General features: G+C 43.4%; 1 protein-coding gene across 1 annotated transcript in view; it reads right to left on the reverse strand.

Moving 5' to 3' along the window:
* The window catches only part of PKD1L3 (polycystin 1 like 3, transient receptor potential channel interacting), an 84,052-nt gene that overhangs the window by 32,074 nt on the left and 30,469 nt on the right, over positions 1–21,509 (reverse strand). The window contains 8 exon segments of the mRNA XM_055298487.2: positions 1,699–1,933; positions 2,034–2,226; positions 3,489–3,669; positions 4,805–5,004; positions 6,043–6,239; positions 15,226–15,372; positions 19,403–19,581; positions 20,171–20,272. Coding sequence (XP_055154462.1) covers positions 1,699–1,933; positions 2,034–2,226; positions 3,489–3,669; positions 4,805–5,004; positions 6,043–6,239; positions 15,226–15,372; positions 19,403–19,581; positions 20,171–20,272 — 1,434 coding nt within the window.

Raw genomic sequence — 21,509 nt, forward strand, 5'->3', positions numbered from 1 at the left:
GCTGGGACTACAGGTGCATACCACGCCCAGTTTATTATTATTTTTGGAGACAGAGTCTTGCTCTGCTGCCCAGGCTGGAGTGCAATGGCACGATCTTGGCTCACTGCAACCTCTGCCTCCTGGGTTCAAGTGATTCTCCCTGCCTCAGCCTCCTGAATAGCTGGGATTACCGGCACTCACCACCATACCTGGCTAATTTTTGTATTTTTAGTAGAGACATGGTTTCGCCATGTTGGCCAGGCTGGTCTCAAACTCCTGACCTCAGGTAATCCGCCTGCCTCAGCCTCCCAAAGTGCTGGGATTACAGGTGTGAACCACCACACCCGGCCTGGGATTTTTGTATTCTTAATAGAGACAGGGTTTCACTGTGTGTTGACCAGGTTGGTCTTGAACTCCCAACCTCAAGTGATCTGCCCGCCTTGGCCTCCCAAAGTGCTAGGATTACAGGCGTGAGCCACCGTGCCCAGCCACTATGGATTTTCTTGAGATGGATCCTTAGATGTGAAACCTCTACAGCAAAAGGATGCAGAAGTTGCACGTTGTCACTATATATTGCCAGATTTTCCTTAACCAGCACTGGCTATTTCCTTGGCATTACTGTGTATTATTATTTTTGCCATTATTAAAACAAAAATGCAATATTATCGTTTTATTGGACTAGTGAAGCTGAATTTCTTACATGTGTTTTGGCCACTGCAATTACAGGTTTTGCTTTAAAAAATTTATATGTTAACTTACACATAGTAAAAACAAAAGTCGCTTTTTGGTGTATAATTCCATGAGTGTTAATACTTAGAGGTGTATATCCACCACTATAGTCAAGATACCAAGCAGTTTCATCACCCCCAAAATTCCCTCAGGCTGTCCCTTTGTATTTATATTTATGTTCCGTATCTAAAAGATACAGAACAGTCCGTATCTTTTAGAAATATAAAGTCTGAAGTACATGAAATGGATAAAATGATATGAAGTCTGATATTGTTCCCCCAAAATAATAGATGAAACATATTGGCCATGAGTTGGTTATTGTTGAAGCTGGGTGGTAGGACTTTAGAATGCATTATACTAGTCTCTACACTTTTGTGTGGGTTTGACATTTTTCTTAATTAAAAACATTTTAAGTTTTTTGTTGTTTATTATTTTCAAAGTGCTTTGGGTTGTTGATTTGTTACTGTCGTCTTCACTCCTCAATCCTTTTCTGCCATACTTCTTAGTTTTTTTCTGTCATGAATTACACGTATCCCTAACAAATGTCAGTTTGCCTTTTTTTTTTTTTTTTTAGTTTTGAGACAGGGTCTCGCTCTGTCACCGAGGCTGGAGTGCAGTGGCGCAATCACGGCTTACTGCAGCCTCGACCTCCTGGGCCAAGCAATCCTCCCACCTTAGACTCCCAACTAGCTGGAACTATAGGAGCACACCACCATGTCTGGCTAATTTTTTCTAATTTTTGTAGACATGGAGTTTCATCATGTTGCCCAGGCTGGTCTCGAACACCTGGACTCAAGCAATCTGCCTGTCTTGACCTCCCAAAGTGCTAGGATTACATACGTGAGCCACTATACCCAGCCTGGTTTGCCTATTTGTTTTTTGTTGGTTATGTTACATTGTCAAAACCACTAGGCACCTTGGATTGACACCCAGGGACCTCAGTTTCCCTAACTTCTGCAACTCCAATGGTTCTTCCCATCCATCACATACCTTTACTGGCTGGCCGATGAAGACATTTTGAAGCACTGATAAAATAATTGAAGTCATCCAGCTGGTGGCTTGGTCTTTGCTCAATTCCAAGCTATAAAGTGCTGTAAAAAAGGCTGAAGCCAGGCTAGTGAGACCTAAGAGGAGCCAGCAGACTGAAGTCAACCATTTGGACAGGGCATTAGAGATGGGCTTTTTTCCTTCTTCTGAGCTCAGGATGGCGAAACTGGTGACTTCTCTGAAGCACAAAAATTGAAGGAATAATCTCATACGCATCAGCTGAGAGAGAGGATGAGGAAGATTACAGGCGATAAAGAAGGCTTGGTGTGGTGCATTACCTGGATGGCTCTTGCTGCATGGGAAGAACATGTGTTTCCAAGAGTTCCTGGAGTTTTTGAAGTTGGCTAGCTGCATCTAGGAAGTCACAGGACTGTTGACCCTGGGTGAGACCCAGCGTGCCTAAGTGAGATTTCAGCCTCTGCAGAACTCTACGCAGGTAACAGCAGAAATGATGGTGGTTTTCAGGAACAACTGAAAATATATTTCAAGTTGACACTTTCACAAGTGGATTTCAATAAGAAGCAATCAGTGGTAGAGATTAACAATTCATTAATTGATGATGAGGCTATATTTTCCCACTACTAGCAGAGATTGGACCGTACCCCACACTTGCAGTACTACCATCTTCTCTGAGGATGCTGGTGAATTTGTAACAATTTTAAAATTCTAAGCTTTGATCTAAAGACTTTTAAAACCTTATTTATTGAGTTCTTCACCAGAATGGCAGTACATGTGACCTATACTAGTATGTGCCCAGGAGACTCAAACTGTATTTGAGAATCCATAAATTCCATAATCTCACCATCTCATAAAAAGGATGACAAGTTTCAACAGCCTTCGACAAAGCAGATAGGATATGTGGGTCTAATACAGAAAACATTTTTTTTTTTTTTTTTGAGATGGAGTCTTGCTCTGTCATCCAGACTGAGTGTAGTGGCACGATCTTGGCTCACTGCAACCTCCACCTCCCAGGTTCAAGTGATTCTCCTGCCTCAGCCTCTCTAGTAGCTGAGATTACAGGCACCTGCCACCACTCCCAGCTAATTTTTTTTTTTTTTTTTGTATTTTTAGTAGAGACAGGGTTTCGTCACGTTGGCCAGGCTGGTTTTGAACTCCTGACCTCAGGTGATCTGCACGCCTTGGCCTCCCAAAGTGCTGAGATTACAGGCGTGAGCCACCCTGCCCGACCTGTGTTTTTTTTTTTTTTTTTTTTTTTTTTTTTTTTTTTTTGAGACAGAGTCTGACTATGTTGCCCAAGCTGGAGTGTAGTGGCGCAATCTCAGCTCACTACAACCTCTGCCTCCTGGGTTCAAGCAATTCTCCTGCCTCAGCCTCCCCAGTAGCTGGGATTACAGGCGCCTGCCACCACGCCCAGCTAATTTTTGTATTTTTAGTAGAGACAGAGTTTCGCCATGTTTGCCAGGCTGGCCCTGATCTCCTGACTTCAGGTAATCCACCCACCTTGGCCTCTCAAAGTGCTGGGATTACAGGCGTGAGCTACCACGCCTGGCTTGTGTTTTTTTCTTAATCCTGTACTTTGTATCACCAGATTGATTGTCTAGAAGTCATCAAGGGGAACAAAGCTATCAACTCTGTATTAGAAGCTTAAGGAAATTAAAACAACCAGAAGGTTGTATCAGGCCTGTCGGTTATAAATGAGTAAGAAAGTAAGAGACATGCAAGGGAGTTGGAGGCAGATGGAAGATTCGTTACTGAAATCTACTGAAGTTTACCACATGCCCAGTGTCGCTCTCCCTGCTGATGACAGCCTTGACTCTCCAAGTGAGACGATATGAGGCTGGATAAAAGTTTCACCAGCTTAGTGATGTCACAAGAACTCCATGGCGGCTGCTCACACTTGGAGAATAGGTATGTATTTCTCCTGAGCAGGAATCTCACAGTTTCCTTTAATTCCTGAGCGTAGGACCAGATGAGAAAAATCAGCCTGTTTTTCATTAACCCAAGATTTCTACCAATTACAGGTGGTAAGGCCGTTTCCTTTAGTCAGAAGGGGATATGCTTAGCACAAAGAACCTCAATTTTTCATGTTCCTCTAATTTTTCAGAAAGCAGTCACCTCACAGCTCACAGTAGTTTCAATACCAGTTTTATGAGACAATACAGAATGAAAAAAGAGACAATTTGATCAAACATCAAAGACTAACACAAGGCCAGAGTGGTGCCCATGCACTCCCATTTAGTTCTCAGAATACTTAATCATCAAGAGTAAAAGCTAAGTGTGTGGTTGATCAGGGCTCAGGGGACAGGAATTGGGAAAAATATATTACAGGTAACAGGACCCTGACAGCCTCCCATGAGATTCCTCCCACTGCTCTCTTCCTCTGCGTGGGGAAGGGGAGCATGTAATTTTTTTTTTTTTTTTTTTTTTTTTGAGACAGAGTCTTGCTCTGTCTCTGTCGCCAGGCTGGAGTGCATTGGCGCAATCTTGGCTCACTGCAACCTCCGCCTCCCAGGTTCAAGCGATTCTCCTGGCTCAGCCTCCTGAGTAGCTGGGACTATAGTTGCATGCCACCAAGCCCAGATAATTTTTTTTTTTTGTCTTTTTAGTAGAGACGGGGTTTCACCATGTTAGCCAGGATGGTCTCAATCTCCCGACCTGGTGATCTGCCCGCCTCAGCCTCCCAAAGTGCTGGGATTACAGATGTGAGCCACTGTGTCCAGCCGGGAGCATGTAATTTATCTGTAAAATCTGATACTGGCTCGGTGCGGTGGCTCGCGCCTGTAATCCCAACACTTTGGGAGGCCAAGGTGGGAGGATGGCTTGAGCCCAAGGGTTTGAGACCAGCCTGGACAACATGGTGAAACCCTGTCTCTACAAAAATTAGCCACACACGATGTCACATGCCTGTAGCCCCAGCTACTTGGGAGGCTGAGGTGGGAGGATCGCTTGAGCCTGGGAATTTGAGGCTGCCACAGTGAGCTGAGGTTGCACCACTACACTCCAGTCTGTGCAACAATGCCAGACCCTATCTCAAAACAAACAAGCAAGCAATAAAATAAAATAAAATAAAATTTGATACCAATCTTACCTCAACTACCATTGTGGCAGAGAGGGGCTCAACAGAAGCATCTGAGAGGCAGGAGGCCTGGACGGGAGGAAAGAGGGGCAGAGTCTCCTGTGGCTCAATCAATGGGAAGAGCCGCCCAATGACAAGACTGATTGGGAAGAGGATGACAGCAGTGTGGATGCTGATCAGCAGTTCAGACCAGGCCACAGCAAATGGACCCACTGAAAGTAAAGCATGATATCAACTTTTATCTTCAACAATTAAAATAATTGCAAAGTCATTCCTTTCCTAGGTTTAACTATTTACTGAGGAAGTTAACTATGTTTATCTAGGGGTAAAATTATCATGGCAGTAAAGACCATGTTGTGTTCCTAATACTGCTTCATTTGTTAATGAATGAGAACACTGAGAAAATTTGTTAGAGTATTCTAACGCTGGGCAGTGGAAGAAAAATGAAGGCACAATGTATTAGTCTGTTTTCACACTGCTATAAAGAACTACCTGAGACTGGGTAATTTATAAAGAAAAGAGGTTTAATTGACTCACAGTTCTTCATGGCTGGGGAGGCCTCAGGAAACTCACTATCATGGCGGAAGGTGAAGAGGAAGCAAGAAACCTTACATGGCATTACAAAGCATTACAAAGCACCTTACCTGGCATTACACTTTACATGCCTTACAAAGCAAGGCATCTTACATGGCAGCAGAAGAGTGACGGGGGAACTGCCATACACTTTTTTTATCCCCGGGACGGAGTTTTGCTCTGTCACCCAGGCTGGAGTGCAGTGGCACAATCTCGGCTCACTGCAACTTCCACCTCCTGGGTTCAAGCAATTCAACCATCAGATCTCATGAGAACTCGCTCACTATCATGCGAAAAGCATGGGAGAAACTGCCCCCATGATCCAGTCACCTCCCAGCAAGTCCCCCTCCCCCCCACCAACACAGGGGGATTACAGTTGGACGTGAGATTTGGGTGGGGACACAGAGTCAAACCATATCACACAACAAGATTCTGTTTCTTTCTAATCCTGAAAGTAAGGGTAGTGGAGTTTAGTAAAAGTATTACATAGTAGGCTGGGCATGGTGACTCATGCCTGTAATCCCAGCACTTCAGGAGGCTGAGGAAGGAGGATCACTTGAGGCCAGGAGTTCCAGACCAGCCTGGGTAACAGAGCGAGACCCCGTCTCAAAAAAAAAAAAAAAAAAAAAAAAAAGGATTGCTTACTACGAACAACACACATCAGGGTCCATCCATACTTTGCTCATCTCTCTTGGCAGTGGTGCTGTTTATCTTCCAGAACATAACATTGACGACCATGTTGCAGAGTAGCAGTGTCATGCAGCAAGACAGCCGTTGGACCCTTGTAAACTGGTTCCAGGGATGCCGAGTTGCAACTGAAAGCCACAGATAATCCTGGGTGAACTTTTCTACAATCATGGAGGAAAACAGATGTCTGAAAAGAGAAACCAGAAGAGGAAATACATGAGGATTTTATTCTGAAAGTGCACCAGTTTAAGATGTGATTTGCCCAGCAACAAGCAACATAGCAACTCCCAAGCCTCTATTCAACACCTCCGTGAATAAGCTTTCAAATATTGTAATTCTTTTTTTATTTTAAATTCTTTTACCATCACACAAATGTGTCCATGTAAGATTCTTTTGTTATTTTAGGATAAAAGGTTGTTGAGGATAATTTATATGCTATGCAAGTTGAAAATTAAAAATGGTTGTTTTAGCTTTATAAGAGTTTTGATGAATCTTTTACTCTTCAAAAGTTTACATTAAACTTCTGCTCAAAACAGTTTGGTAAATTCATACTCTGAGCACTTTCTCTACTCCAAATATAGAGGAACTATAAATAATATACAAAAAGAAAGAACCAAAAAGACTTTGCTGGGCTTAAACACAAAATAAACCTTTTCTGAGGAAGAGAAGCAGAATGAGAAAACAAGGTGGTGAGAGTTTGGTAGAAGCCACAGGATTGCTGAGCTCCAGATCTGGAAGAAGGTAGTACAGAAGTGGGAGTTTGACTTCTGTACAGTAACTGAAACTAAAAATGATTCATTGGGTTCAGGAAAGGGAGGGACAAAGCCAACTTCATTGCTAGAAGCCAGTGTTGATCCCGGAGCTCATGAAAGGATACTTGAGAACAAAAAAACCTCTGTAGGGCTACACATTTATAGTAAGGAGGTGAGAAAAAAAGGACAGCTTCATGACCGGCAACCGAGTCAAGAGATCCAAGATCTGCAATACTCCTAGTTTCATTAATTTCATTGAAAAATAGGAGCTCCAAAGTCCCATGTAACAAGGCCCAGTTCTAGACTAGAGATGTGAAGGGTTGGAATGAAAACAGTAGCAAAACAAGTCAGGGGTGGTGTTTGTGGTGGAAGGGGTGGGAGGGATGGTATGTGTGTGTGTGTGTGGAGGTGCAGTGGTAGGGAGAGGAGTGGGAGGGAGAGGGAAAATAATAATCCAGCCCAAAAGAATTTAATGGGACCCAGGAGGCGGAGGTTGCAGTGAGCCGAGATCGCACCACTGCACTCCAGCCTGGGCTACAGAGAGAGACTCCATCTAAAAAACAAACAAAAACAGTGGTGTATATAAACACACACACATAACGGAATATTGTTTAGTTTTTTGTTTGTTTTTGAGACAGGGTCTTGCTGTGTCACCCAGGTTGGAGTGGAGTGCAGTGGTGAGATCTGAGCTCACTGCAACCTCCATCCCCTTGGCTCAAGTGATCCTCCCACCTCAGCCTCCCGAGTAGCTGGGACCACAGGTGCACACTGCACCTAATAGTGTAGCTGTATCCCCACCCAAATCTCATCTTGAATTGTAGTTTCCATAATCCTCTCCTCTGTCATGGGAGGAACCAGGTGGAGATAACTGAATCATGGGGGCGGTTTCCCCCATCCTCTTCTTGTGATAGTGAGCGAGTTCTCACAAGACCTGATGGTTTTATAAGGTGCTCCCCACTTCACTGGGCACTCATTCTCCTTGCTGCTTCCATGTGAAGAAGGATGTGTTTGCTTCCCCTTCTGCCATGATTGTAAGTTTCCTGAGGTCTCCCAAGCCATGCTTAACTGTGAGTCAATTAAATGTCTTTCCTTTACAAACTACCCAGTCTTAGGTATGTCTCCATAGCAGCATCAGAATGGACTAAATATAACACCTGGCTAATTTTTGTATTTTTTGTAGAGATGGAGTTCTGCCATGTTTCCCAGGCTGGTCTTCAACTCCTGAGCTCAAGTGATCCACCTGTCTCAGCCTCCCAAAGCGCTGGGATTCCAGGTGTGAGCCACTGCACCTGGCTCATCATTTAGCTTTAAAAAGGAAGGATTTTTTTTTTTTTTTTTTTTGAGATGGAGCTTCCCTCTTGTCATCTAGGCTGGAGTGCAATGGTATGATCTTGGCTCACTGCAACCTTCACTTCCCAAGTTCAAGCAATTCTCCTGCCTCAGCCTCCTGAGTAGCTGGGATTACAGGCTTCTGCCACCATGCCTGGCTAATTTTTGTATTTTGGTTGAAACCCTATCTCTACTATGTTGGCCAAGCTGGTCTCGAACTCCTGACCTCTGGTGATCCACCTGCCCTGGCCTCCCAAAGTGCTGAGATTACAGGTGTGAGCCACCACACCTGGCCCAAAAAGGAAGGAAATTCTTGCACATGCTACAACATGAATGAACCTTGAGGACATTGTGATAAATGAAATAAGCTAGTCACAGAAAGACAAATACTGTGTGGTTCTGCTTACATGAGGAATGTGAAGTAATGAAATTTATAGAAATAGAAAGAATAGTTGCCAAGGGTTGGAAGGGGGAGGAAACAGGAAGTTGTTGAATGGGTGTAGAGTTTCAGTTTTGCAAAGTGAAAAAGTTCTGGAGCTATGTTGCACAACAATGTGAATATACATACTAAGACTGCACTGAACACTTAACAATGGTTAAGATGGTAAATGTTATGTGTTTTTACCATAATTTTAAAAATTGTAAAAATAGCGTAAACATATACATAAATATATAGCTTGCAACTTTTCTGCCTTAAAAAATAACTACACACAGCAGTGATTAAGAATCTATCTGATGGACACACAATGGATGAAGATGTAATTTGTATGACAACAATAGCACAAAGGAGTGGGAAAGGAACTGAGCTATAGGAGTGAAGTTTTTGTATACTATTGAAATTAAGTTGATAGTAATCCACCTAGGTTGTCATAAATTAGAATTTTAATCATAATCCCCAGGGGAGGCATAAAGAAAATAATTTAAAAATATATAGTAAAAGATATGACAAAAGAATACAGCAGACTAGAAAATATCCATTTAACGCAGAGAAGGCAGTGATGTCCACTGGGAGATTCTATGCCAGTAGGTGTGGGTAACTGTTGAATCCCATCTGTGATGGTGATTAAAAAAAAGGCAGTGATAAAGAAATAGAGGAACAAAAATGATATAATACATATAGAAAACAAATAGCAAAATGGCAGATATAAACCTCACCTTATTAGTAATTATATCAAATGTAAATAGGTTAAACTCACAAATTAAAAGATAGAGACTGGCAGAATGGACCAAAAAAATGCCTAATCCAACTGTATTCTGTCTACAAGAGACATAATTTAGATATGAAGACACAAATGAATTGAAATTAAAAGGATGGGCCAGTAGTGGTAGCTCACGCCTGTAATCCCAGCACTTTGGGAAGCCAAGGTGGGAGGATCATTTGAGGTCAGGAGTTTGAGACCAGCCTGGGCAACATGGCGAAGCCCCATCTCTAAAAAAATACAAAAGTTAGCCAGGCGTGGTGGCACGTGCCTGTAGTTCTAGCTACTCAGGAGGCTAAGGCAGGAGAATTGCTTGAACCCAGGAGGTTGCAGTGAGCCAAGATCACGACATTGGACTAAAAAAATGGAAAAAGGTATTCCATGTAAACAGCAATCAAAAAGGGCTGGAGTGGCTATACTAACATAAGACAAAATAATACTTCAAGACAAGCATTATTACTAGAGACAAAGGACATTTTATTAAAGGGTCAATCTATTAAGAAGATAAATTCATCTGTGCTCACTGTCTTCTTACAAGCCAAATGGAAGTGTTGTTAGCCAGCCATATAGCTGTCACAGTGTTTCTGCTTAGGAACTGCTCCACAGGCAGAAGACAATGTATTAAAATCTTCAAAGTGTTAAGGGAAAAATAACAAAAGATTTCTATCCAGTTAAATAGCTAACTATGAGTCAAGAGTAAAGATGGACACACACATACTTCTCATTAGAACTATTAAAAGAGCTACTTCAACAAGAAGAAAAAAGCCCAGAGTAATGATAAGAAATACAGAAAACTGGCTGGACATGGTAGCTCATGCCTGTAATCCCAGCATTTTGAGAGGCCAAGGTGACCAGATCCCCCCTGAGGTCAGGAGTTTGAGACCAGCCTGACCAACATGGTGAAACCCCATCTGTACTAAAAATACAAAAATTAGCCAGGCGTGGTTGTGGGCGCCCGTAATCCCAGCTACTCAGGAGGCTGAGGCAGGAGAATTGCTTGAATCCAGGAGGTGGAGGTTGCAGTCAGCTGAGATCACGTCACTGCACTCCAGCCTAGGCAACAGAGATTCCATCTCAAAAAAAAAAAAAAAAAAAAAAAAAGGCCAAGCGCAGTGGCTCACACCTGTAATCTTAGCACTTTGGGAGGGTGAGGCGGGCAGACTGCTTGAGCGCCGGAGTTTGAGACCAGCCTGGGCAACAGAGTGAAACTCCATCTCTACTAAAATACAAAAAATTAGCCAGGCGTGGCAGGTATGCCTGTAATCCCAGCTACTCTGGAGACTGAGGAGAATTGCTTGAACCTGGGAGGCAGAGGTTGTAGTAAGCCGAGATTGCACCTCTGCTCTCCAGCCTGGGTGACAGAGCAAGATTCCCATCTCAAAAAAAAAAAGCCACGAAAAGAATACAGAAAACTAGACTGGGAGCAGTGGTCCTCACCTGTAATCTCAGCACTTTGGGAGGCCAAGGTGGGCGGATCACCTGAGGTCAGGAGCTTGAGACCAGCCTGACCAACATGGAGAAACCCCGTCTCTACTAAAAATACAAAATTAGCCGGGCATGGTGGCGCATGTCTGTAATCCCAGCTGCTCGGGAGGCTGAGGCAGGAGAATCACTTGAACCTGGGAGGTGGAGGTTGTGGTGAGCCGAGATTGTGCCATTGTACTCCAGCCTGGGCAACAAGAGCAAAACTCTGTCTCAAAAACCAACCAACTAAACAAACAAACCAAAAACAAAGAATACAGAAAACTAGAATAAACAGAGAAATTCATAATATATTATTAATATATTTAACTGTGAAATATGAAAGGAAAAACCTTTTTTGTGCATCTAAAAACCAGATGGTAAAACCGTAACACTAGAGAGTAATTTAAAACATGGGAATTGGAAGAGAGGTTACTCAAGAATGGTTAAAGCATTGCTAATTCTTTGTCATGTTCAGGCAGAAGAAACATTCTTAGAAAATTAACATAGAGAAAAAGTGTGTTAAAAATTAAAAGTAACCAATAAAAACAATTGGAAGAGGAAGAGAAGGAACAGAAGCAGGAAGTGGAAAAAGAAGAGGAGTAAGAGGAAAAAATACAATGCATAGTTTTCTAAACCAGCAAAGATTAAAAATACAAGAAGTGGTCAGGCATGGTGGCTCACACCTGTAATCCTAGCACTTTGGGAGACCAAGACACGCAGATCACTGGAGCCCAGGAGTTCAAGACTAGCCTGGGCAACATGGTGAGACCCTGTTTCTACAAAAATAGTTTTAAAATTAGCCAGGCATGGTGGCACACACCTGTAGTCCCAGCTACTCAGGAAGCTGAGGTGGGAGGATCACCTGAGGCCGGCGAGGTTGAGGCTACAGTAAGCTGTGGTCATGCCACAGCACTCCAGCTAGGGTGACAGAGCAAGACCCCATCTCAAAAAACAACCAACCAACCAACCAACCAAGAGGCAGAGAACCTTAAAAAAAAAAAAGCCACAAAACGTATCAATTTGACAATGTGGAAAGTAGATAAAGGAAAGAGAATGGATTATAACAAATAATGCAAAATAATACAGTAAAGTAAGTCCAAATGGATTGGCAATCATAATTAATATAAACATATTAAACTCATGTATTAAAAGATAGAGATTATTAGATCTGGTTTTTTAAACATCCAGTTATATGTTGCTTGCAAGACGTAACTCTAAGCAAAACCATAAAAAGGGCTGAAAGTAAAAAGAACAATAGAAATAATATCAGTATGTCAACTTTCTTTAGTTAATATAAAATGGAATTTAAGATACAAAGTGTCAACAAGATCAAAGGGAGACCTATATAATAAAGAAAAATGTATCCAGAAGAAATAACATGCACTTAAATGCTCCTAATAAACATCCAATAGACATATAAAACATGTCTACATGGTAAAAACTTACATAACTGAAGGAGAATTAGATTCACAGTCATTCCTCTATTGGAAACACAGAGATTAAACAGATAAAAAATCACATTTCAACAACAAAAATGAGTATGTTTGAATAAATACACCTATATATGTTTTAAAAAATACTAGAACTTTGGATGCAATGGTGTATGCCTGTAATCCTAGCTACTCGGGAAGCTGAGGTGGGAGGACTGCTTGAGCCTCAGTGTTTGGGACCAGCTTGGGCAACATAGTGAGACCCTAGCTCAAAAATCAAAACAAAACAAAACAAACCTAGAACTGTATCAGGTCTAGGGAGGGGAAACAGTATTCACTACTCCTTAAGTTTTGGTAAAGGACAGAAAATTTCTACAAGTTTATTCCTATACACAAGCAACACACAACTTAAAATTTACATTTTTGGTTTGTTTTTGTTTTAGAGACAGGATCTCATTCTTTTTTTTTTTTTTTCTACTTCTTGCTTGCTGGGAGTCCATGATTTTTAGTTTCAAGACTTATTTCTTTGTTTTGTTTTGAGTTGGAGTCTTTGCTCCTTCACACAGGCTGGAGTGATCTCAGCTCACTGCAGCCTCGACCTCCCGGGTTCAAATGATTTTCCTGCCTTAGCCTCCCTAGTAGCTGGGACTACAGGCATGCACCACTGCGCATGGCTAATTTTTGTATTTTTGGTAGAGAAGGGGTTTCATCATGTTGGTCAGGCTGGTCTCGAACTCCTGACCTCAGGTGATCTGCCCACCTCAGCCTCCCAAAGTGTTGGGATTACAGGAGTGAGCCACCGTAACTGGCCCTTCCCCTTCAATCTGATTTTCAAAGTTAGAACATAAAAGGCTAAAGCCCCTACTTAGTTCTGTTGAACTGCCCATTCTGGAGGGAGACAGCCACCGCTGTGAAAAATGCCACTCTCCTGAGGTTGCCACGCAGAAGCCATACATAGGTGCTTTGTTGACAGCCACAGATGAGCGCTCAGTTGACAGCCAGCGCCCCCTGCTGACCTTGTGAGCGAATCATTTTTGGAAATCTAACACACAGGAGCTTACAGATCAGTATAGACCTAGCCAGGATGAAATATCCCAAGGGAAAACTCCCCAGCCTTGGCCTAACTGAATTTCTGACCCACAAAACCAAGACAAAAGTAAAATGGTTGTTTTAATCCACTCAGTTTTGGGAGTAATTTGTTAGGCAGCAATTGTAATTGGAGCAGATCTTAATAAAGAAATACACATTTCTTGCCGGGCGCGGTGGCTCACGCTTGTAATCCCAGCACTTTGGGAGGCCGAGGCTGGCGGATCACGAGGTCAGGAGATCGAGACCACGGTGAAACCCCGTCTCTACTAAAAATACAAAAAAATTAGCCAGGCGTGGTGGCGGGCGCCTGTAGTCCCAGCTACTTGGAGAGGCTGAGGCAGGAGAATGGGGTGAACCCGGGAGGCGGAGCTTGCAGTGAGCCAAGATTGCGCCACTGCACTCCAGCCTGGGCGACAGAGCAAGACTCCGTCTCAAAAAACAAACAAACAAAAAAAAATAAAAATAAAAATAAAAATAAAAAAAAAGAAATACACATTTCTTGCTGTTCTGGACATCTAGGGAGGGGAAACAAGAAATACACATTTCTTGTTTGTTCCGGGAGTCAAGTCCCAGAAGAAACAGCTCCATGTTTTTTGCCTTTAGGCATTTTAATGAAAGGACGTGGTGTTTGGTTGGTTGGTTTTGTTGTTGTCGAGACAGGGTCTCTCTCTGTCGCTGAGACTGGAGCGCAGTGGCTCTCTCTTAGCTCACTGCAACTTCTGCTTCCTGGGTTCAAGCCACTCTTCTGACTCAGCCTTCCAAGTAGCTGGGACTACAGTCTCATGCTACCACGTCTGGCTAACTTTTGTACTTTTGGTAGAGATGGGGTTTTGCTATGTTGGCCAGTCTGGTCTCAAACTCCTGGCCTCAAGTGATTTGCCCACCCCAGCCTCCCAAAGTGCTGGTATTACAGGCATGAGCCACCATGCCCGGCCAGGATATGGTATTTGGGCCTCTTGCAATCATCTTGTTCCCATGAGGAAAAAGCCGAGAGCCCTAATATTGAACCAGAAGGCTGAAGATAAGAAGAAGGTCAAGATAGCAGAGGTATATTCTCCTAGTCATATTCTCATGTTTAGCATTCAGGAGACATAGAAAGATACATGGATACTTAGAAAGATACAGAAGTCGATACGTACATTATACTGTTCTCCTGGTCTGTGAATTCACCAGTACCACATTGCTTTATTTTGGTTTACTAGCATCTTTGTATTTTTTGAGATGGAGTTTCGCTCTGTTGCCCAGGCTGGAGTGCAGTGGCAATCTCGGCTCACTGCAACCTCTGCCTCCCAGGTTCAAGCAGTTCTCCTGCCTCAGCCTCCCGAGTAGCTGGGATCACAGGCATGCACCACAACGCATGGCTAATTTTTGTATTTTTAGTAGGTGTTGCCATGTTGGCTAGGCTGGTCTTGAACTCCTGACCTCAAGTGATCTGCCTGCCTCAGCCTCCCAAAGTGCAGGGACTGCAGGCATGAGCCACGGTGCCTGGCCAGTTTACTAGTGTCTTTGAAAGTCAGTTGAAGGCTACAGCCCTCTCATACTTTATTTTTATATTTTGTTCTCATAAATATTTGTATCATAGAAGTAGTGGTATCCTTTTTATATTCCATTGATTTGAGCCTTTGTTTTATTCCTAGATATCTTAGTAAATTATTTATGATTCTCTAGGTAAACAGTTTCAGAAAATAAGGGCAATATTTATAATTTTTATACTGCAAATCTCTTTTTGTCTTCCTTCTGATTTTTAAGGTAATGGTTACACCATTTACAACCACAACAGTAATGCTTATGTATGTTTGAAATAATACATTAATAAAAGGTTAATTTGCATTAAAAACAATTCAACAGTGAACAATTCAATTAATAGTGAACATCAATATTCACTGTTAATAGTAATTTTCCAACAGTACCTAAAGGAAAAGAGCTCTTTCTTTGAAACTGGGATGAAGACCCGGTCAAGCTCACAGTCTCCGAGGTCCACAGCCAGCCAGCAATTGCACAGGAAATGCCACTTCCTTTTAACCGCCATGTCACAGACAATTACCTGGCTGACATACCTATAGTAAAATGAAGATAATCACATTAGGGAGGTGGGCCCGAATCAGTTGTTTGTAGTAAGACGTAATCTGGGACCATTAGTAAACTATTGAAGTAAATGAACTGTTTCATTGCAAGGCAAGAACTAAGGAAAGGAAGGAAAGTTGAGGCCAGACATGGCAGTGCGCACCTATAATCCCAGCTCTTTGGGAGGCTGAGGCAGGAGGATTGCTTGAGCTCAGGCATTTGAGCACAGCTTGGGCAACATGGCAAAATCCCATCTCTACAAAATATATAAAAATTAGCTGGGCGTGGTGGTGTGCACCTGTAGTCCTGAGCTACTTGGGAGGCTGAGGTGGAAGGATTGTTTGAGCCCGGGAGGTCAAGGCTGCAGTGAGTTGAAATTGCACCACTGCATTCTAGCTTGGGTGACAGAATGAGACTCTGTCTCAAAAAAAAAACAAAAAAAAGAAGCAAGAGTAGATCTTATCTTTCCCTTCCCAACTTCTAAGGGAGTTCATGTACCAGACACCAGACTGCAAACCTTTCTCACCTAGGAATAGATCAGTATGTATCTATACTTTTTATAACCTTTCTCTGTCCCATATGTGACAGTGGCTTGCCACCTTTTCAAATATCTCATCTGCCTGCCTTTCACCAACCGGGGGCGTAAATGGGCTGTGGTCTTTAACGTTGACCTTAATGACTTCGCACTCCACTTAGTCTCATTCCTGCTTCACAGGCCTCATCATCCCCACTTCACAGAGTCATAGGCCCTGAGAGTTCATCCTTTTCCCAACCACAGTGTTTTATCATTAATTTCTCCGGTAACTTCAGCCGTTCACACCCCTGTCCTCTGGGATACCTGATTATTCAACCTATTTGATTTCACCACACAACTAATCGGCAAACCTCCTCCTTTACTGTAATGATGCTATTTTCTCCAAGGGTCTGTGTTTAATGTCATGAAACCACTTAAATTTCTCTCGTCAACATGTTTTTTTTTGGCCGGGCGCAGTGCTCACGCCTATAATCCCAGCACTTTGGGAGGCCAGGGCGGGTAGATCACGAGGTCAGGAGATCAGGACCATCCTGGCTAACACGGTGAAACCCCGTCTCTACTAAAAATACAAAAAAATTAGCCGGGCACGGTGGTGGGTGTCTGTAGTCCCAGCTACTTGGGAGGCTGAGGCAGGAGAATAGCATGAACCCGGGAGGCGGAGCTTGCAGTGAGCCGAGATCGTGCCACTGCACTCCAGCCTGGGTGACAGAGTGAGACTCTGTCTCACTCTTTTCTTCTTTTGAGACGGAGTCTCACTCTCTCGCCCAGGCTGGCGCGATCTAGGCTCACTGCAACCTCTCCCTCCCGGGTTCAAGCGATTCTCCTGCCTCAGCCTCCCAAGTAGGTGGGACTACAGGCAGGAGCCACCACCCTCGGCTAATTTTTGTATTTTTAGTAGAGATGGGGTTTCACCGTCATTGCGAGGATGGTCTCGATCTCCTGACCTCGTGATCCACCCGCGCTGGCCTCCCAAAGTGCTGGGATTACAGGTGTGAACCACCATGCCTGGCCAGTTCAATGCATCTTGACAAATGTTTATACACCATCAAAATATCACCCCAAAAAGCTCCCTATCACTCCTTCCAGTCACCTCCTGCCCCCTCACTCCTGGCCCTAGGAGAACAATGATCTGCTGTCCTCTGTCTTTATAGAATAGTTAGCCTTTTATGGAATTTCATATGTGTGGAATCATATGATATATATATATATATATTTTTTTTTTTTTTTGAGACAGGGTCTCGCTCTATTGCCCAGGCTGGAGTGCAGTGGTGCAATCTTGGCTCACTGCAACCTCCACCTCTTGGGCTCAAGTGATTCTCCCGCCTCAGCCCCCCAAGTAGCTGGGAGTACAAGCATGAGCCATCATGCCCAGCTAATTTTTGTATTTTTTTGTAGAGACAGAATTTCACCATGTTGCCCAGGCTGGTCTCAAACTCCTGACCTCAAGTGATCTAACCACCGTGGCCTCCCAAAGTGCTGAGATTAGAGGTGTGAGCCACTGTGTCTGGCCTATACATTCTTTATGTACAGCTTTCACTAAGCATAATTTTAAAAAAATTCATCTATGTAGTCATATGTAACAATCGTTTCCTTTTCGTTGAGTAGTATTGCATTGAATGAATATACTAACATTTGTTTATTCATTTGATAGGCATTTGTGATGTTTTCCGTTTTGGGCTATTAATAAAGCTGCTATGAATATATGCGTACAGGTCTTGTAGTGGACACGTTTTTGTTTATCTTGGGTAAATACCTATGAATGTGATTTCTGGGTCACATCGTCAGTGTATGTTTAACTTCACAAGAAACTGGCAAGCTGTTCTCTGAAGTGGCCATACCATTTTACACTCTCACTAGGGGTGTGTGAGTGTTTCAGTTGCTCCCTATCCTCCCCTAAACTTGGTTTTGTGAGAATTTTTTTTTTTTGGAGACGGTCTTACTCTGTTGCCAGGCTGGCCTGCGGTGGCACCATCTCTGCTCACCGCAATCTCTGCCTCCCAGGTTCAAGCAATTATCCTGCCTCAGCCTCCCGAGTAGCTGGGATTACAGGCATGTGCCACCACGCCTGGCTAATTTTTGTATTTTTAGTAGAGACAGGGTTTCACCATGTTGGCCAGGCTGGTCTCAAACTCCTGACCTCAAGTGATCTGCCCGCCTTGGCCTCCCAAAGTGCTGGGATTACAGGCATGAGCCACCGCGCCCGGCCTTTTGTGAGAATTTTTAATTTAAGCCATTCTGATGGATGGCTAGTGCTCTGTCATTTTCATTTACTGATGACTAACCACGTTGAACATCTTTTCAAGTACTTACTATACATTATTCACCTTTTTAAATAAAACTGGAAGGATGGTTTACAAGCTGATTTGTGCATACTGGAACAGAATGGAAGCAGCAAGGAAGTTATTAGGCTCTATTGGCCCATGGCTGGTACATCTAGCCTAGGGGGAAAAACGTATTTTGCTAACAAATTTAGGCAGACCGCATGCTCTTTGTGGGTGGGCAACACGTAGCAACAGATTGAGTGCGTGAGCCTTAAGACTTCCACTTCATTTTTCTCTTTTTTCCTAACTCCAAGGAACCAGTAATCTTCATTCTTAATTAATTGTATCATCTACTTTCTCTAGCAGCTCTCCTAATTCCGGGTGCTGCTGAAGGAAGATGCTGAATCATTCGAACCTAACACATGTTAGGTTCAAGGACTTTATCATTGTCTAGTTATTTCTCTAACTCCTCAGGCACATCTCTTACAGTAATTCTTTCTCCTTCCTTAAGATCTTGCCTTTTTTTTTTCCTTCCCCCCGAGACAGGGTCTTGCTGTTGCCCAGGCTGGTGTGCAGTGGTGCAGACATGCTCACTGCAGCTTCAACCTCTGAGGCTCAAGTTATCCTCCCACTTCAGTCTCCTGAGTAGCTGGGATTATAGGTGCACACAACCATGCCTGGCAGTTTTTTTTGAATTTTTTTTGTAGAGGCGGGGTCTTCCTATGTTGCTCAGGCTGTTCTCAAACTCCTGGCCTCAAGTGATCTTCCTGCCTTGGCCTCCCAAGGTATTGGGATTACAGGCGTGAGCTGCTGCGCCCTGCCCTTAAGCTCTTAAGTTTGACTCAAAGTTTGACTGTCAGTAGATAGTTGTTTACTAAAGTTAGTCTTTAAGGATATTTTTTCATATTTAGAAATACTTTTAATTTGTGGCACTTTCAGGCAATATTTCATTGGTGTTACTTGCTGTTCACAATCATGACATTTAATGAAAATGAAATTAGAGAAAACAAAGCATCTATTATTCTACTATCCAAAAAAAATCACATTGTTAATCTCTCACACTTCTTTCCAGGGCTTATTCTTTGTAGATAGCTTTAAAACTGAAATCTAATAGTCATTTGTTACTATTTGGCTCAAAGCTTTACTGTTATTTATTGTAGTGATCTGCTTTCTTCTCTCTTGGATCCACAAAGCAGCAGCAACAGCCAACAGGATATAAGTACTCACCAGGAGGGACTGACGCCAGAATTGTCATGCCAGAGCCGAAGGCTGTGCAGGTCCCCTAGAGACGACCAAGTGGTGAGAAGGAAGACATCCAGGCCCCCTCGTTCAAAGACTGTCTTCTGGGGGTCACAGAGGTGATGGGGCTCACTCCGTCCCTCTGATCCATAGAGGGTGATGACAACCTACAATGAGACAGGGAAAGATAAAATATAAGGAATTTTAACGCGATTCTTTGGGTTTATCCCTAAGGAGAAAGATGAAGACATAGAAAACTATTTAGACGAAGTCTTTCGGATCTTAGACAAGCATAGAGAATTCTTCATATATGTAGTATATATATATTTTTTCTGACACGAAGTCTTGCTCTGTCACCCAGGCTGGAGTGCAGTGGTGTGATCTCGGCTCACTGCAACCTCCGCCTCCCGAGTTGAAGCAATTCTCGTGCCTCAACCTCCTGAGTAGCTGTGATTACAGGCATGGGCCATCACGCTCAGCTAATTTCTGCATTTTTAGTAGAGAAGGGGTTTCACCTTGTTGGCCAGGCTGGTCTCAAACTCCTGACCTTAGGTGACCTCTCCACCTTGGCCTCCCAAAGTGTTGGGATTACAGGCATAAGCCCCCACGTGCGGCCCACATGTACAGTTTAGAACTAGAAAATACCCATCTCTGATCTCTTTTAAAGTGCTGTTGGTTGCCAGGATATCACCAACTCAGTGTGTCTCATGTGGCAGAAGACACAAGGCAATGTGAAGAACAATTTATTTCATTAACCTTAGCTGTTGTAGCAGCCCTTCTTCGATATCCGGTGTAGACCTGAATAAGGTAGTGAAATTGAGCGCTGGGGTCATTATCAGCCAGGACAGTGACCTTCACCTGCAAGAAAAGCAGAACCATGCAACTTACTAAGCCTCTACTTGGTATAGCTCCTGCCTCCTCCAGCCAAGGAGCAGGAGGATGCACTCCGGCAGGTGTGGCAGCCCCGCAGAAAGCAGACAGACGCATGAGCAGACCTAAGCCACTCAAGTGGGGATGAGGCCTGAACCTCCAGGGCCTGTGCCTCTCAAGTGAAATAGTCATAGAATCACCTGATCAGGTCTTGGGCCTCTAAATCCTTCCACCCCCCTCCCACTTAGGTACAGTCACCAGATAACAGAGAATACCCAGCTAAATTTGCATTTCAGATAAACTATGAATAATTTGGGGCACACTTACACTAACGATGCACTATTTATTTAAAATGCAAATTTAACTAGGTAGCCTGTATTTTTGTTTACTAACGCTGACAACCCTACACCCAGGGCAACAAGAAATGAACATTTGGCATATTCTAGAATTTCCAAGTGCAAGAAAACATAGGAAGAACAAACACATGGAAAGAAGAGGCTGTCAAAAGATTTTTGTTTTAAAAAACATGCCATATAAATTTCTTGTATATTATAGTTATATTTTTATTTTTTTGAGACGGAGTCTTGCTATGTTGCCCAGACTGGAGTGCAGTGGTGCATTCTCAGCTCACTGCAACCTCTGCCTCCCAGGTTCAAGTGATCCTCCCACCTCAGCCTCCTGAGTAGTTGGGACTACAGACATGCGCCACCACAGCCGGCTAATTTTTGTATTTTTAGTAGACATGGGGTTTCACCATGTTGGCCAGGCTGGTCTTGAACTCTTGACCTCAAGTGATCCACCTGCCTCGGCCTCCCAATGTGCTGGGATTATAGGCGTGAGCCACCTCACCTGGCCGGTTACATTAAGTTATAATTTTATTTACATATAACTTCCTTTGTTTTGAGACAGAGTCTTACTCTGTCGGCCAGGCTGGAGTGCAGTGGCATGATCTTGGCTCACCGCAACCTCTGCCTCCTGGACTCAGGCAATTCTCCTGCCTCAGCCTCCTGAGTAGCTGGGATTACAGGTGCGTGCCACCACGCCTGGCTAATTTTTGTATTTTCAGTAGAGACAGGGTTTCACCATGTTGGCCAGGCTGGTCTCAAACTCCTGACCTCAGGTGATCCACATGCCTCGACCTCCCAGAGTGCTGGGATTACAGGCGTGAGCCACTGCACCCAGCCAACTTACATATAACTTTCATATCCAAAGTATAAAGTAAGAT

Source organism: Symphalangus syndactylus, chromosome 11 (assembly GCF_028878055.3).
Source record: "Symphalangus syndactylus isolate Jambi chromosome 11, NHGRI_mSymSyn1-v2.1_pri, whole genome shotgun sequence".
Classification (NCBI taxonomy): domain Eukaryota; kingdom Metazoa; phylum Chordata; class Mammalia; order Primates; family Hylobatidae; genus Symphalangus; species Symphalangus syndactylus.